This window comes from Boleophthalmus pectinirostris, unplaced genomic scaffold, assembly GCF_026225935.1.
Source record: "Boleophthalmus pectinirostris isolate CB_2022bp ecotype Guang Dong unplaced genomic scaffold, ASM2622593v1 HiC_scaffold_21, whole genome shotgun sequence".
In the NCBI taxonomy this organism is placed as follows: domain Eukaryota; kingdom Metazoa; phylum Chordata; class Actinopteri; order Gobiiformes; family Gobiidae; genus Boleophthalmus; species Boleophthalmus pectinirostris.
Window position 1 is genome coordinate 38,657,558 of NW_026571175.1, and position 17,500 is coordinate 38,675,057.

At 49.1% G+C, this 17,500-nt stretch overlaps 2 protein-coding genes across 2 annotated transcripts in view; one reads left to right on the forward strand and one right to left on the reverse strand.

Annotated features, from left to right (window-relative positions):
* Nucleotides 1-9,508, reverse strand: part of LOC110170155 (protein disulfide-isomerase A3-like) — a 14,091-nt gene extending 4,583 nt beyond the window's left edge. The window contains exons 1-9 of the mRNA XM_020935785.2: nt 9,278-9,508; nt 8,650-8,728; nt 7,473-7,590; nt 7,217-7,324; nt 6,387-6,513; nt 2,144-2,257; nt 1,458-1,583; nt 1,150-1,326; nt 954-1,062 (exon numbers count right to left, since the gene is read on the reverse strand). Coding sequence (XP_020791444.1) covers nt 954-1,062; nt 1,150-1,326; nt 1,458-1,583; nt 2,144-2,257; nt 6,387-6,513; nt 7,217-7,324; nt 7,473-7,590; nt 8,650-8,728; nt 9,278-9,432 — 1,113 coding nt within the window. The 5' untranslated portion in view covers nt 9,433-9,508. The remainder of the gene's footprint in view (nt 1-953; nt 1,063-1,149; nt 1,327-1,457; nt 1,584-2,143; nt 2,258-6,386; nt 6,514-7,216; nt 7,325-7,472; nt 7,591-8,649; nt 8,729-9,277) is intronic.
* A 599-nt stretch (nt 9,509-10,107) lies between these two features.
* The window catches only part of LOC110170148 (zinc finger protein 436-like), an 8,387-nt gene continuing 994 nt past the window's right edge, over nt 10,108-17,500 (forward strand). The window contains exons 1-4 of the mRNA XM_020935779.2: nt 10,108-10,934; nt 11,205-11,440; nt 11,764-11,985; nt 12,280-12,511. Of these exons, the coding sequence (XP_020791438.2) occupies nt 10,601-10,934; nt 11,205-11,440; nt 11,764-11,985; nt 12,280-12,511 (1,024 nt within the window). The 5' untranslated portion in view covers nt 10,108-10,600. The remainder of the gene's footprint in view (nt 10,935-11,204; nt 11,441-11,763; nt 11,986-12,279; nt 12,512-17,500) is intronic.

Here is a 17,500-nt window from a genome sequence, read left to right on the forward strand (position 1 = left end):
TGCCACCGCCACCTGAGGACACAACACACACAGGTCCTTACACACACACACACAGGTACATACACACACAACGACTCTGCCACCGCCACCTGAGGACACAACACACACAGGTCCTTACACACACACACGGGTACTTACACACACACGGGTATTTACACACACAGGTACTTACACACACGAGTATTTATACACACGGGGGTTCTTACACACACGGGTATTTACACACATGGGGGTTCTTCCACACACAGGTACTTACACACACGGGTATTTACACACATGGGGGTTCTTACACACACAGGTACTTACACACACGGGTATTTACACACATGGGGGTTCTTACACACACGGATATTTACACACATGGGGGTTCTTCCACACAGGTATTTCGCTCTGAGGTGTAACCCTGAATTCCCACCAGGATCATTTCAATCTGCGTCTTGTCTCTTGTTCCACCTGTTTTAGTTTGACAAACGATTTCACACTGATACTAACAACAGACTCAGAGCATCGTTTTATTCTACTGAGTTTTTCTTCAATGTTTCTGCACGAGAACAAAATGAGTCATGACGACTCTGATGTTTAGTGTTCGTCTGTTCACATCATGAACACTTCGTTTGATGAAACATTATTATAAGATTCAAGTTTGTGTCCCTCCCTCCCTGAGACGGCGGAGGAAGGGCAGCTCACTCGTCGCCTATGTCACGTTTGGAGGGCGGAGCCTGTGCTTTGTCAGGACGGCGGGGGGAGGAGCAATAGTCGGACTTTCATAGTTCCTGCTCTGTGACTCCAGGAAAACAGGAAAATTTCAGAACTAATGTGTAAAGGATGTTCCAAACACAAACTGTGTTGAACATGTGCAGGAGATCGGGGGGGTAGATGGTGTGTGTGTGTGTGTATCTGTGTGTATATGTGTGTGTGTGTGGGGGGGTAGTTGTGTGAGGGGGGGTCAGTACCTTGACAGGTCCTGGGTTCTTCTCGGGGACGGGTTCTGATTTGATGAAACGTTTGAGTCGCCCTGAAAAATAATCCTGAAGAAAACGCTCCAGAGAGCGACCGTCCCTCCTGAAACACACACAGCACTGGAGTACATGAAGTAGTAGTTGTAGTACTAGTAGTAGTATTTGTAGTAGTAGTATTTGTAGTACTTACGTAAACTCCTCCCTCATGGTGTACTTGAGTCCCAGTCTGGTCCGGATCGTGGCCACAGGAAGTCCGGGGTCTGGACCCAAACCAAACTCCTCCCGAAGCTCCGCTTCAAAGTCTCTCCGATTGGCCACGGAGAAGCTCAGGCCCCGCCCACGGAACTTCGACGCCACCAGCATCACCCTATCAGAGCACAGAACACAGAGGGGGCGGGGTTTAGAGCAGCATCAGCCTATCAAAGCACAGAACACAGAGGGGGCGGGGTTTAGAGCAGGGTTAAAGCCCCAGTGCGGGACATTCCCCCTGCAGTTCACCTGTTCCTCCAGTAGTTGGAGCCGCGGACGTTGTGGACGTAGTCGAGGTCGTAGTAAACCGTGAGTAAGTCCTTCACTCGCAGACGCTCCACGTTCTCCAGCGTCATGTGAGGAACCAGACCAAAACTACGGAACACGAGAAGAACAGGTGAGGAACAGATGAAGAACAGGTGAAGAACAGGTGAGGAACAGATGAAGAACAGGTGAAGAACAGGTGAGGAACAGGTGAAGAACAGGTGAGGAACAGGTGAGGAACAGGTGAGGAACAGGTGAAGAACAGGTGAGGAACAGGTGAAGAACAGGTGAGGAACAGGTGAAGGGAACAGGTGAGGAACAGATGAAGAACAGGTGAAACAGAGGAACAGGTGAGGAACAGGTGAAGAACAGGTGAGGAACAGGTGAGGAACAGATGAAGAACAGGTGAGGAACAGGTGAGGAACAGATGAAGAACAGAAACAGGTGAAGAACAGGTGAAGAACAGGTGAGGAACAGGTGAGGAACAGATGAAGAACAGGTGAAGAACAGGTGAGACCAAATCTACAAACACACAAGAAGAAGAAATCTACAGCAACAAAACCCGGACTAAACCCAGACTAAACCAGGACTAAACCCAGACTAAACCAGGACTAAATCCAGACTAAACCAGGACTAAACCAGGACTAAATCCAGACTAAAGCTGGACTCACATGTTGTCTCTGATGAAGCGTCTCAGGGAGGTGATGCTCAGGTGGTCGGAGAAAACCACGACGTTCTCCTCAAATTTATTGGACAAACGCGGAGGTCTGAAGAGCAGCACACACCTGAAACACACACGAGAGGGACCTGACACACACACGAGAGGGACCTGACACACACATGAGAGGGACCTGACACACACCTGAAACACACACGAGAGGGACCTGACACACCTGACACACACGAGAGGGACCTGACACACACCTGAAACACACACGAGAGGGACCTGACACACACACGAGAGGGACCTGACACACACATGAGAAGGACCTGACACACACACGAGAGGGACCTGACACACACACGAGAAGGACCTGACACACACACGAGAGGGACCTGACACACACCTGAAACACACACAGAGACCTGACACACACACGAGAGGGACCTGACACACACACCTGACACACACGAGAGGGACCTGACACACACATGAGAGGGACCTGACACACACATGAGAAGGACCTGACACACACACGAGAGGGACCTGACACACACACGAGAGGGACCTGACACACACCTGAAACACACACGAGAGGGACCTGACACACACCTGAAACACACACGAGAGGGACCTGACACACACACGAGAGGGACCTGACACACACCTGAAACACACACGAGAGGGACCTGACACACACCTGAAACACACACGAGAGGGACCTGACACACACGACCTGACACACGAGAGGGACCTGACACACACACGAGAGGGACTGACACACACATGAGAAGGACCTGACACACACACGAGAGGGACCTGACACACACACGAGAGGACCTGACACACACACGAGAGGGACCTGACACACACCTGAAACACACACGAGAGGACCTGACACACACACGAGAGGGACCTGACACACACACGAGAGGGGACCTGACACACACACTGAAACACACACGAGAGGGACCTGACACACACACTGAAACACACACGAGAGGGACCTGACACAACACGAGAGGGACCTGACACACACATGAGAAGGACCTGACACACACACGAGAGGGACCTGACACACACACGAGAAGGACCTGACACACACACGAGAGGGACCTGACACACACCTGAAACACACACGAGAGGGACCTGACACACACACGAGAGGGACCTGACACACACACGAGAAGGACCTGACACACACACGAGAGGACCTGACACACACACGAGAGGACCTGACACACACACGAGAGGGACCTGACACACACCTGAAACACACACACGAGACCTGACACACACCTGAAACACACACGAGACCTGACACACACCTGAAACACACACAAGAGAGGGACCTGACACACACACGAGAGGACCTGACACACACCTGAAACACACACGAGAGGGACCTGACACACACACTGAACACACACACGAGAGGGACCTGACACACACCTGAACACACACAAGAGGACCTGACACACACCTGAAACACACACACGAGAGGGACCTGACACACACCTGAAACACACACGAGAGGGACCTGACACACACACACGAGAGGGACCTGACACACACCTGACACACACGAGAGGGACCTGAAACACACACGAGAGGGACCTGACACACACCTGAAACACACACGAGAGGGACCTGACACACACCTGAAACACACACGAGAGGGACCTGACACACACACGAGAGGGACCTGACACACACCTGAAACACACACGAGAGGGACCTGACACACACAAACACACAGAGAGGGACCTGACACACACCTGAAACACACACGAGAGGGACCTGACAACACACCTGAAACACACACACGAGAGGGACCTGACACACACCTGAAACACACACGAGAGGACCTGACACACACACGAAGGACCTGACACACACGAGAGGGACCTGACACACACACGAGAGGGACCTGACACACACCTGAAACACACACACGAGAGGACCTGACACACACACGAGAGGGACCTGAACACACACACAGAGAGGACCTGACACACACACTGAAACACACACGAGAGGGACCTGACACCACACACGAGAGGGACCTGACAACACACACGAGAGGGACCTGACACACACCTGAAACACACACGTGAGGGACCTGACACACACACGAGAGGGACCTGACACACACCTGAAACACACACGAGAGGGACCTGACACACACCTGAAACACACACGAGAGGGACCTGACACACACCTGAAACACACACGAGAGGACCTGACACACACACGAGACACACACACGAGAGGGACCTGACACACACACACAGAGGGACCTGACACACACCTGAAACACACACGTGAGGGACCTGACACACACACGAGAGGGACCTGACACACACCTGAAACACACACGAGGGGACCTGACACACACCTGAAACACACACGAGAGGGACCTGACACACACTGACACACGAGAGGGACCTGACACACACGAGAGGGACCTGACACACACACAGAGGGACCTGACACACACACGAGAGGGACCTGACACACACCTGAAACACACACGTGAGGACCTGACACACACACGAGAGGACCTGACACACACACACGAGAGGGACCTGACACACACCTGAAACACACACGAGGGACCTGACACACACACGAGAGGACCTGACACACACCTGAAACACACACGAGAGGGACCTGACACACACACGAGAGGGACCTGACACACACACGAGAGGGACCTGACACACACCTGAAACACACACGAGAGGGAACTGACATACACACGAGAGGGACCTGACACACACCTGAAACACACACGAGAGGGACCTGACAGACACCTGAAACACACACGAGAGGGACCTGACACACACCTGAAACACACACGAGAGGGACCTGACACACACCTGAAACACACACGAGAGGGACCTGACACACACACGAGAGGGACCTGACACACACCTGAAACACACACGAGAGGGACCTGACACACACCTGAAACACACACGAGAGGGACCTGACACACACACGAGAGGGACCTGACACACACCTGAAACACACAAGAGACCTGACACACACCTGAGAGACACACAAGAGAGGGACCTGACACACACCTGAGAACACACATGAGAGGACCTGACACACACCTGAGACACACACACGAGAGGGACCTGACACACACCTGAAACACACACGAGAGGACCTGACACACACCTGAACACACAGAGGACCTGACACACACCTGAGAACACACGAGAGGACCTGACACACACCTGAGAGACACACGAGAGGGACCTGACACACACCTGAGAGGGACCTGACGCACACCTGAGACACACACACGAGAGGGACCTGACACACACCTGAAACACACAGGAGAGAGGGACCTGACACACACACGAGAGGGACCTGACGCACACCTGAGACACACAAGAGGGACCTGACACACACCTGAGAGACACACAAGAGAGGGACCTGACACACACCTGAGAGGGACCTGAGAGACACACATGAGAGGGACCTGACACACACCTGAGAGGGACCTGACACACACACGAGAGGGACCTGACACACACCTGAGAGACACACACGAGAGGGACCTGACACACACCTGAGACACACGAGAGGGACCTGACACACACCTGAGACACACACGAGAGGTACCTGACACACACCTGAGAGACACACGAGAGGGACCTGACACACATACCTGAGAGGGACCTGACACACACCTGAGACACACACGAGAGGTACCTGACACACACCTGAGAGACACACGAGAGGGACCTGACACACATACCTGAGAGGGACCTGACACACACCTGAGAGACACACACGAGAGGGACCTGACACACACCTGAGAGACACACACGAGAAAGGGACCTGACACACACCTGAGACACACACGAGAGGGACCTGACACACACGAGAGGGCACCTAACACACGGGGAGGTCACCTGACACACAGTAGGAGAACGGGAGGGACCTGACACACGTGTGTACAGGACGGGGGGGACCTGACACACGTGTGTACAGGACGGGGGGACCTGACACACGTGTGCACAGGACGGGGTGGACCTGTCACACGTGTGTACAGGACGGGGGGGGGGAGACCTGTCACACATGTGTACAGGACGGGGTGGACGTGTCACACGTGTGTACAGGACGGCGGGGGACCTGACACACGTGTGTACAGGACGGGGGGACCTGCCACACGTGTGTACAGGACCGGGGGCCCTGACACACGTGTGTACAGGACAGGAGGTCATGTGACTCACTCTCCCGTGGCGTTGTGGTCTCGGCCCAGACTCAGGTCGGAGCTGTGAGCGAATCTGAACTGATCCCGAAGCAACGACGCGGCTTTAAGGAACTCAGAGCGACTCGACGAGTCCTCGGAGAACAGGCCTGGAACACACACCGGGTCACAACCAGAACCAGAACCACACAACACACACCGGGTCACAACCAGAACCAGAACCACACAACACACACCGGGTCACAACCAGAACCAGAACCACACAACACACACCGGGTCACAACCAGAACCAGAACCACACAACACACACCGGGTCACACCAGAACCAGAACCACACAACACACACCGGGTCACGACCAGAACCAGAACTACACAACACACACCGGGTCAGAACCAGAACCAGAACCCCACACACCGGGTCACAACCAGAACCAGAACCACACAACACACACCGGGTCACGACCAGAACCAGAACTACACAACACACACCGGGTCAGGACCAGAACCAGAACCCCACACACCGGGTCACAACCAGAACCAGAACCACACACACCGGGTCACAACCAGAACCAGAACCACACACACCGGGTCACAACCAGAACCAGAACCAGAACCACACACACCGGGCCAGAACCAGAACCACACACACCGGGTCACAACCAGAACCAGAACCAGAACCACACGCACCTGGGCACAACCAGAACCAGAACCACACAACACACACCGGGTCAGAACCAAGTCAGAACTAGGACCTGGCTCTGGTCTCGTCCCTGTCTGTGTCTGTGTGTTTATATTGTGAAGGGTTCTGATACTGAAAAGGCTTTTATTGTGAAGGGTTCTGTTGGTTCTGACCTACGATACTGGCCTCGTAATGATTGACAAAGTGCTCCAGGTCGGACTTGGACCTGAGCAGAACCGAGTCAGGTCCAGACTGTTTCTTCATGACCTGGACGATCCCGTCTGCAACAAAAACACAAAACTCAGTCAAACACGATTCAGTTTCACGGTGTTTCTGTGTGATTCACGGTGTTTCACTGAACATGAGCACATGTCAGACCCTCCATGTGAAAGGTTCCACAGTGCAGCTTTAACCCCCCGCTGTGAGTACCTGCAGAGCGGGGCCCGTCGTAGGGGCCCGCGTCCCTCCCGTTCCTGAAGATCTTCAGAGTCGGATATCCGGTCACTCCGAACCGCGCACACAGCTCACTGTTAGCTGTGCAGTCCACCTTAAATCATACAATAATAACACCAGTCCACCTTAAATCACACACAACAACACCAGTCCACCTTAAATCACACACAACAACACCAGTCCACCTTAAATCACACACAACAATAACACCAGTCCACCATAAATCACACACAACAATAACACCAGTCCACCTTAAATCACACACAACAATAACACCAGTCCACCTTAAATCACACACAACAATAACACCAGTCCACCTTAAATCACACACAATAACTTTCACACACACAATTAACTGAAAACATGTGTATAGTCGTACATATAAGTATGTACTGATGCAGTAGCACTGTCACTGTAGTAGTATCATGTTACTGTAGTACTGTAGTAGTACTGTAGTAGTATCATATTACTGTAGTACTGTAGTAGTACTGTAGTAGTATCATGTTACTGTAGTACTGTAGTAGTACTGTAGTAGTACTGTAGTAGTATCATGTTACTGTAGTACTGTAGTAGTACTGTAGTAGTATCATGTTACTGTAGTACTGTAGTAGTACTGTAGTAGTACTGTAGTAGTATCATGTTACTGTAGTACTGTAGTAGTACTTTAGTAGTATTATATTACTGTAGTATTGTAGTAGTACTGTAGTAGTATTATATTACTGTAGTACTGTAGTTACTGTAGTACTGTAGTAGTACTGTAGTAGTATCATGTTACTGTAGTAGTACTGTAGTAGTATCATGTTACTGTAGTACTGTAGTAGTACTGTAGTAGTATCATGTTACTGTAGTACTGTAGTAGTACTGTAGTAGTATTATGTTACTGTAGTACTGTAGTAGTACTGTAGTAGTATTATATTACTGTAGTAGTACTGTAGTAGTATCATGTTACTGTAGTACTGTAGTAGTACTGTAGTAGTATTATGTTACTGTAGTACTGTAGTAGTACTGTAGAAGTATTATGTTACTGTAGTACTGTAGTAGTACTGTAGAAGTATTATGTTACTGTAGTACTGTAGTAGTACTGTAGTAGTATTATATTACTGCAGTACTGTAGTAGTACTGTAGTAGTATTATGTTACTGTAGTATTTTTACCTTGGCCAGTTGAACAGTTCCCTTCAGTTTTGTTGCAGCTTTTTCAAAATCTGGGGCGAGTTTTTTACAGTGACCACACCTGAAACACACCAAGCACTGAAACTGAAACTGAAACAAAACAAAACAAAACACTGAACATTCCACACAGGACTATTTCAGGTCTAAACCAGGTCTAAACCAGGTTTATGACGGGACATTCTAATAAAATTCCAAAGGTTGTGGTGTCATCTGCAGAACCTCTATTTACAAACACAGATTTCACAATTCTCAATTTCTTTCTGCCTCTTTATGCGCCTCCCTTTACACCTCTTTTGGCCCTCCTTTGCGCCTCCCTCTTTGCGCTTCCCTTTGCACCTCTCTTTACATTTCCCTTTGCAACTCTCCCTTTGCGCTTCCCTTTGCACCTCTCCTTGCGTTTCCCTTTGCACCTCTCCTTGCACCTCCCTTTGCACCTCTCCTTGCGTTTCCCTTTGCACCTCTCTTTGCACCTCCCTTTGCACCTCTCCTTGCGTTTCCCTTTGCACCTCTCCTTGCACCTCCCTTTGCACCTCTCTTTGCGTTTCCCTTTGCACCTCCCTTTGCGCTTCCCTTTGCACCTCCCTTTGCGCCTCTCCCTTTGCGCCGTTACCATGGAGCGTAGAATTTGACGAGCATGGTCTCGTGCTCCGTTGCCAGGTAATCGAAGTCCGCGTCCGCGAGCTCCAGCACGTCCCTGCGCGCGCGCCCCGCGGCGGGAAAACTCAACAACAACAAGAAGCCAAGATGGAGGACGAGAAGCGCCATGACCGACCAGAACCGACCAGAACCGAGCCGAACCGGGGCGCGACCGGCCGAATCACGGGAGGAGAGTGGCGGACACCGGGAGGAGAGGACCAGGACCAGGACCAGGACCGACAACCAGCACCGAACTACACCGAGACACACGCACTTCCCCCGGGGAGCTTCAGAGCAAAGGTGGAAAAGACCCGCACTGAGGCTAAACCATTTTTTAAAATATTAAATGTAATAAGTGTATCACTTTTAGCTGATTAAAATAATAATTACAACATTTACACATTTTAATGAGCCGAAAATAAACCTTTTTTTTGAGCATTTGAAGCCATTATTTTGAAGGATTCCGCTGATTTCCTGTTCTGTGTTGTGAAATGCCGCGAACTGTGAAAGGACAAGCACCGGAATGCTGCTCTCTGATTGGCTGAGAGCAGCAGGCGGTGATGTAATTGTAACGCTGTGATTGGCCCGAGCGCCTGTCAATCAAGTCCGAGCCTCACAGTTTCCCAAAATAATGTTTTTAAACGCACATATCAGCTCCACACAACATGGATAATGATATTAAATATGATTATTTACATGTATTTCTTTGAATAAAGAGTGAAATGTCACAGAGAGTTTATTTGTCTCGGTGTGTTGCTCCTCCGTCCCTCCGAGCGCCGCTGTTTCTCACCGCGGAGCGAACCCCCCGAACGGAACTGGCTTTGTTTACTTCCATTCACTGATCAGAATCTGAACAAATCCCTCGAACCTCAGACTCACGCGTTTCCCGCAGTCACACGCGCTTCGGCTGCAAACATCAAACCGTCCCCGCACTTTTCACGCGGTCTGACCCAAAACCGAAGCGCACAGATGCAGCTCTGAGGCTCGGGAGGCTCGGTCCGATAGTCCGGGTTTGGACCTGGGTTTGGACCTGGGTTTGGACCGAAGATAAACGCTCCTGGACCTGGTTTGGACTCGAGTTTGGACCTGTAAAAGCTCGGTTTTTGAGTCCGGTCGCCACCCGGGTTGGACCTGGGTTTGGACCTGTGAAGGCTCGGTTCTTCAGTCTGGTTTGGACCCGGGTTTGGACCTGTGAAGGCTCGGTTCTTCAGCCTGGTTTGGACCCGGGTTTGGACCTGTGAAGGCTCGGTTCTGGATCTCCGGTTCCCCGCTGCGTGTCGGTTCGGCCCGGGGGCAGATGGATGCGCTGCGTGAGTCCGTGCTGGTTCGGCTCCAGGCGGTTCTGAGCCCGGCCCACCCCGCCCTGGACGCCACGCTGCGGGCGGTGCTGGGCTGGAGGCTGGAGGCGGCGGCGCAGGACCTGATGGAGATCTTCCAGCGGGCCGTGGAGAAGGTCCAGGCCGAGCTGCACGGCGAGCTCCAGCGGCAGAGGAAGCTCCTGGACACGCTGCTCCAGTCCACCGAGAAAACAGAACCAACGGAACCAACGGAACCAACAGAACCAACGGAATCTACAAAACCCGAGGAGGAGAGAAGAACACAGGAGCCGCAGCCAGAGCCCGAACACACAGGTGAGGAGCACACAGGTGATTAGCACACAGGTGAGGAGAACAGTTTGGACAACAGGTCTGAGGAGAACAGTTTGGAGAACAGGTCTGAGGAGAACAGTTTGGACAACAGGTCTGAGGAGAACAGTTTGGACAACAGGTCTGAGGAGAACAGTTTGGACAACAGGTCTGAGGAGAACAGTTTGGAGAACAGGTCTGAGGAGAACAGTTTGGAGAACATGTCTGAGGGAGAACATTTCTAGTTTAAGCTGCGTCTGGTCTTTGTCTTCACAGAAAACCGGGACTCGTCTCAGAAAAGCCAGAGGAAACGCGGCCGAAAACCCGGATTTAAGATGGAGCGAAAACAGAGCCCCAAAGTCGAGACCTTCACCTGTCACCTGTGCTCCGCCCACTTCAGTCACGTGACCACCCTCTGGAGACACCTGAGGAGCCACCGCAGCGACGCCACCAATCAGGGAGAAGGAGGGGAGCAGGCGGCCAATCACAGCAGAGCGCACACAGACTACCTGGTGAGGAACACAACAGGGTTAGATTTAGAACTGGAGCAAGAGTCCAAGAATCCAAATCACTAATCAACTGTACAGTCGTAGGGAGTATTATCTGTCACCTAAGGGGGAGTTGTACAGTTGTAGGGAGTATTATCTGTCACATAAGGGGGAGTTGTACAGTTGTAGGGAGTATTATCTGTCACATAAGGGTGAGTTGTACAGTTGTAGGGAGTATTGTCTGTCACATAAGGGTGAGTTGTACAGTCGTAGGGAGTATTGTCTGTCACATAAGGATGAGTTGTACAGTCGTAGGGAGTATTATCTTTTCTATCTTTCCTGTTTAGTACCTGGACACATCGAACAGTCAAAGCCCCGACAGCCACGAGGAGAGAGGAGACGAGAAAGGAGACAAGGAGGTAGGAGACAAGGAGGTAGGAGACAAGGATGATGAATGGGTCGTGGCCGAACCCGAAGACGACTCTGAGACCGAAACGAAACCACGGAAAAAACGAAAGAAACGAAAACCAGAAACCAAACCAAGAGCCAAGAGGAAAACTGCAGAACAGGTGAGAAAGACCAGAACTAAACCAGGACTAAACCAGGACTGAACCAGGACTGAACCAGGACTGAACCAGGACTGAACCAGGACTAAACTAGGACTGAAGCAGGACTGAACCAGGACTAAACTAGGACTGAAGCAGGACTGAACCAGGACTAAACTAGGACTGAACCAGGACTGAACCAGGACTGAACCAGGACTGAACCAGGACTGAACCAGGACTAAACCAGAACTAACCCAGGACTGAAGCAGGACTGAACCAGGACTAAAGCAGTGTGTGTTTGTCCTGTGTGTGCTGCAGAAGTCTTCGTCGTCTGAGGGCGTGCAGAAGAGGAAGAGTAAAGGGGGGGGTGTGTGTCGTGTGTGCGGCGCAGAGTTCCACAGGAAGATGGCGCTGGTGAAGCACGTCATGTGTTTCCACGGCGACGGCGGCGTGTGCGGTCTGTGTGGGAGGTCATGTGACACGGAGGCGGCGCTCACGGATCATCTGCGGGAACACTACGACGACAACCGCTTCTCCTGCTCCGTCTGCGGTAAACGTGTTCTACACACGTGTTCTACACACGTGTTCTACACATGTTCTACACATGTGTTCTACACATGCTCTACACACGTGTTCTACACACGTGTTCTACACACGTGTTCGACACACGTGTTCTACACACGTGTTCGACACACGTGTTCTACACACGTGTTCGACACACGTGTTCTACACACTGGTTCGACACACGTGTTCTACACACGTGTTCGACACACGTGTTCTACACACGTGTTCTACACACGTGTTCTACACACATGTTCTACACACGTGTTCTACACATGTTCTACACACGTGTTCTACACATGTTCTACACACGTGTTCTACACATGCTCTACACACGTGTTCTACACACGTGTTCTACACATGTGTTCTACACACGTGTTCTACACATGTTCTACACGTGTTCTACACATGTTCTACACACGTGTTCTACACATGTTCTACACGTGTTCTACACACGTGTTCGACACACGTGTTCTACACACGTGTTCTACACACATGTTCTACACACGTGTTCTACACATGTTCTACACACGTGTTCTACACATGTTCTACACACGTGTTCTACACATGCTCTACACACGTGTTCTACACACGTGTTCTACACACGTTCTACACACGTGTTCTACATGTTCTACACATGTGTTCTACACACGTGTTCTACACATGTTCTACACGTGTTCTACACATGTGTTCTACACACGTTCTACATGTTCTACACATGTTTACACACGTGTTCTACACATGTGTTCTACACACGTGTTCTACACACGTGTTCTACACATGTTCTACACACGTGTTCTACACACGTGTTCTACACACGTGTTCTACACATGTTCTACACGTGTGTTCTACACACGTGTTCTACACACACGTTCTACACACGTGTTCTACACATGTTCTACACACGTGTTCTACACATGTTCTACACACATTCTACACATGTTCTACACACGTGTTCTACACATGCTCTACACACGTGTTCTACACACGTGTTCTACATGTTCTACACACGTGTTCTACACACGTGTTCTACACACGTTTACTACACACACACACACGTGTTCTACACACATGTTCTACACACGTGTTCTACACACGTGTTCTACACACGTGTTTACTACACACACACACGTGTTCTACACACGTTCTACACACGTGTTCTACACACATGTTCTACACATGTTCTACACACGTGTTCTACACACGTGTTCTACACACGTGTTCTACACACATGTTCTACACACGTTCTACACACGTGTGTTCTACACATGTTCTACACACGTGTTCTACACATGTTCTACACAGTGTTTACACACACATGTTCTACACACGTGTTCTACACACGTGTTCTACACATGTTCTACACACATGTTCTACACACGTGTTCTACACATGCTCTACATATGCTCTACACACGTGTTCTACACACGTGTTCTACACATGTTCTACACACATGTTCTACACACGTGTTCTACACATGTTCTACACACGTGTTCTACACATGTTCTACACACGTGTTCTACACACATGTTCTACACATGTTCTACACACGTGTTCTACACACACGTGTTCTACACACGTGTTCTACACATGTTCTACACACGTTCTACACACGTGTTCTACACATGTTCTCACACATGTACACACGTGTTCTACACACACACATGTTCTACACACACTGTTCTACACATGTGTTCTACACACGTGTTCTAACACACGTGTTCTACACACGTGTTCTACACACGTGTTCTACACACGTTCTACACACGTGTTCTACACACGTGTTCTACACATGTTCTACACACGTTCTACACACGTGTTCTACACATGTTCTACACACGTGTTCTACACATGTTCTACACACGTTTCTACACACGTTCTACACATGTTCTACACACGTTCTACACACGTGTTCTACACATGTTCTACACACGTGTTCTACACACGTGTTCTACACATGTTCTACACACGTGTTCTACACACGTGTTCTACACATGTTCTACACACGTGTTCTACACACGTGTTCTACACATGCTCTACACATGTTCTACACACGTGTTCTACACATGTTCTACACACGTGTTCTACACACGTGTTCTACACATGCTCTACACATGTTCTACACACGTGTTCTACACATGTTCTACACACACATGTTCTACACATGTTCTACACACGTTCTACATGTGTTCTACACATGTTCTACACACGTGTTTCTACACACCATTCTACACACGTGTTCTACACACATGTTCTACACACGTGTTCTACACACGTGTTCTACACACGTGTTTACACACACACATGTTCTACTACACACAGTTCTACACACGTGTTCTACACAACACATGTTCTACACACGTGTTCTACACACGTACACATGTTCTACACACGTGTTCTACACACACACACGTGTTCTACACACGTTCTACACACACACACGTGTTCTACACAACACATGTTCTACACACATGCTCTACACACGTGTTCTACACACGTTCTACACACACAGTGTTCTACACATGTTACACACGTTGTTCTACACACACACACGTGTTCTACACATGTTCTACACATGTTCTACACACGTGTTCTACACACGTGTTCTACACACGTGTTCTACACACGTGTTCTACACACGTGTTCTACACACGTTCTACACACGTGTTCTACACACACGTGTTCTACACACGTGTTCTACACACGTTCCACACACGTTCCACACACGTTCTACACACGTGTTCTACACACGTTCTACACACGTTCTACACATGTGTTCTACACATGTTCTACACACGTGTTCTACACACGTGTTCTACACACGTGTTCTACACACATGTTCTACACACGTGTTCTACACATGTTCTACACACGTTCTTCTACACACGTGTTCTACACACTACACTGTTCTACACACGTGTTCTACACACACACACGTTCTACACACACACACATGTTCTACACACTGCTTCTACACATGTTACACACTGTTCTACACACGTGTTCTACACACTGTGTGTTCTACACACATGTTTCTACACACACTACACATGTTTACACACACGTGTTCTACACACACACATGTTCTACACACGTTCTACACACGTTCTACACATGTTGTTTCTACACATGTTCTACACACGTTCTACACACGTTCTACACATGTTCTACACATGTTTCTACACACGTGTTCTACACATGTTCTACACATGTTCTACACACGTGTTCTACACACGTGTTCTACACACGTGTTCTACACACACACATGTTTCTACACATGTTCTACACACGTTACACACGTGTTCTACACACATTCTACACATGTTCTACACACATGTTCTACACACGTGTTCTACACATGTTCTACACACGTTCTACACATGTTCTACACACGTGTTCTACACATGTTCTACACACGTGTTCTACACACGTGTTCTACACATGTTCTACACACGTTCCACATATGTTCTACACACATTCTACACATGTTCTACACACACACATGTTCTACACATGTTCTACACACGTTCTACACACGTGTTCTACACATGTTCTACACACGTTCTACACACGTGTTCTACACATGTTCTGTTCTACACACGTTCTACACATGTTCTACACACGTGTTCTACACATGTTTACACACGTCTACACACGTGTTCTACACACGTGTTCTACACATGTTCTTGTTCTACACACGTGTTCTACACACGTTCTACACACGTGTTCTACACACGTTTTATGCATGTTCTACACACGAGTTCTACACACGTTCTACACACGTTCTACACACGTTCTACACACGTTCTACACAGGTTCTACACATGTTCTACACACGTGTTCTACACATGTTCTACACACGTTCTACATATGTGTTCTACACATGCTGTACACACGTGTTCTACACACGTGTTCTACTACACATGTTCTACACACATGTTCTACACATGCTCTACATATGCTCTACACACGTGTTCTACTACACATGTTCTACACACGTGTTCTACACACGTGTTCTACACACGTGTTCTACACACATTCCACACACATTCTACACACGTTCTACACATTTTCTACACATGTTCTACACACGTTCTACACAACGTTCTACACATGTTCTACACATGTTCTACACACGTGTTCTACACACGTGTTCTACACACGTTCTACACACGTGTTCTACACACGTGTTCTACACACATGTTCTACACATGTTCTACACACATTCTACACATGTTCTACACACGTGTCTACACATGTTCTACACACACACATGTTCTACACACGTGTACTACACATGTTCTACACACGTTCTACACACATGTTCTACACATGTTCTACACACGTGTTCTACACATGTTCTACACACGTTCTACACACGTGTTCTACACACGTGTTCTACACATGTTCTACACACGTTCTACACACGTGTTCTACACACATGTTCTACACACACGTGTTCTACACACATGTTCTACACACGTGTTCTACACATGTTCTACACACGTGTTCTACACATGTTCTACACATGTTTCTACACATGTTCTACACACGTGTTCTACACATGTTCTACACACGTTCTACACACACGTTCTACACATGTTCTACACACGTGTTCTACACATGTTCTACACACGTTCTACACACACATGTTCTACACACGTGTTCTCCACATGTTCTACACATGTTCTACACACGTTCTACACATGTTCTACACACGTGTTCTACACATGTTCTACACACGTGTTCTACACACGTGTTCTCCACATGTTCTACACATGTTCTACACACGTTTTACGCATGTTCTACACACGTGTTCTACACACGTTCTACACACATTTTACACATGTTCCACACACGTTCTACAATGTTCCACACACGTGTTTCACACATGTTCTTTAAGGTTCCACACATGTTCTGCACATGGTCCACATGTGTTCTACACACCTCTGTATCTTTGTGTGGTCAGATGTTCTAA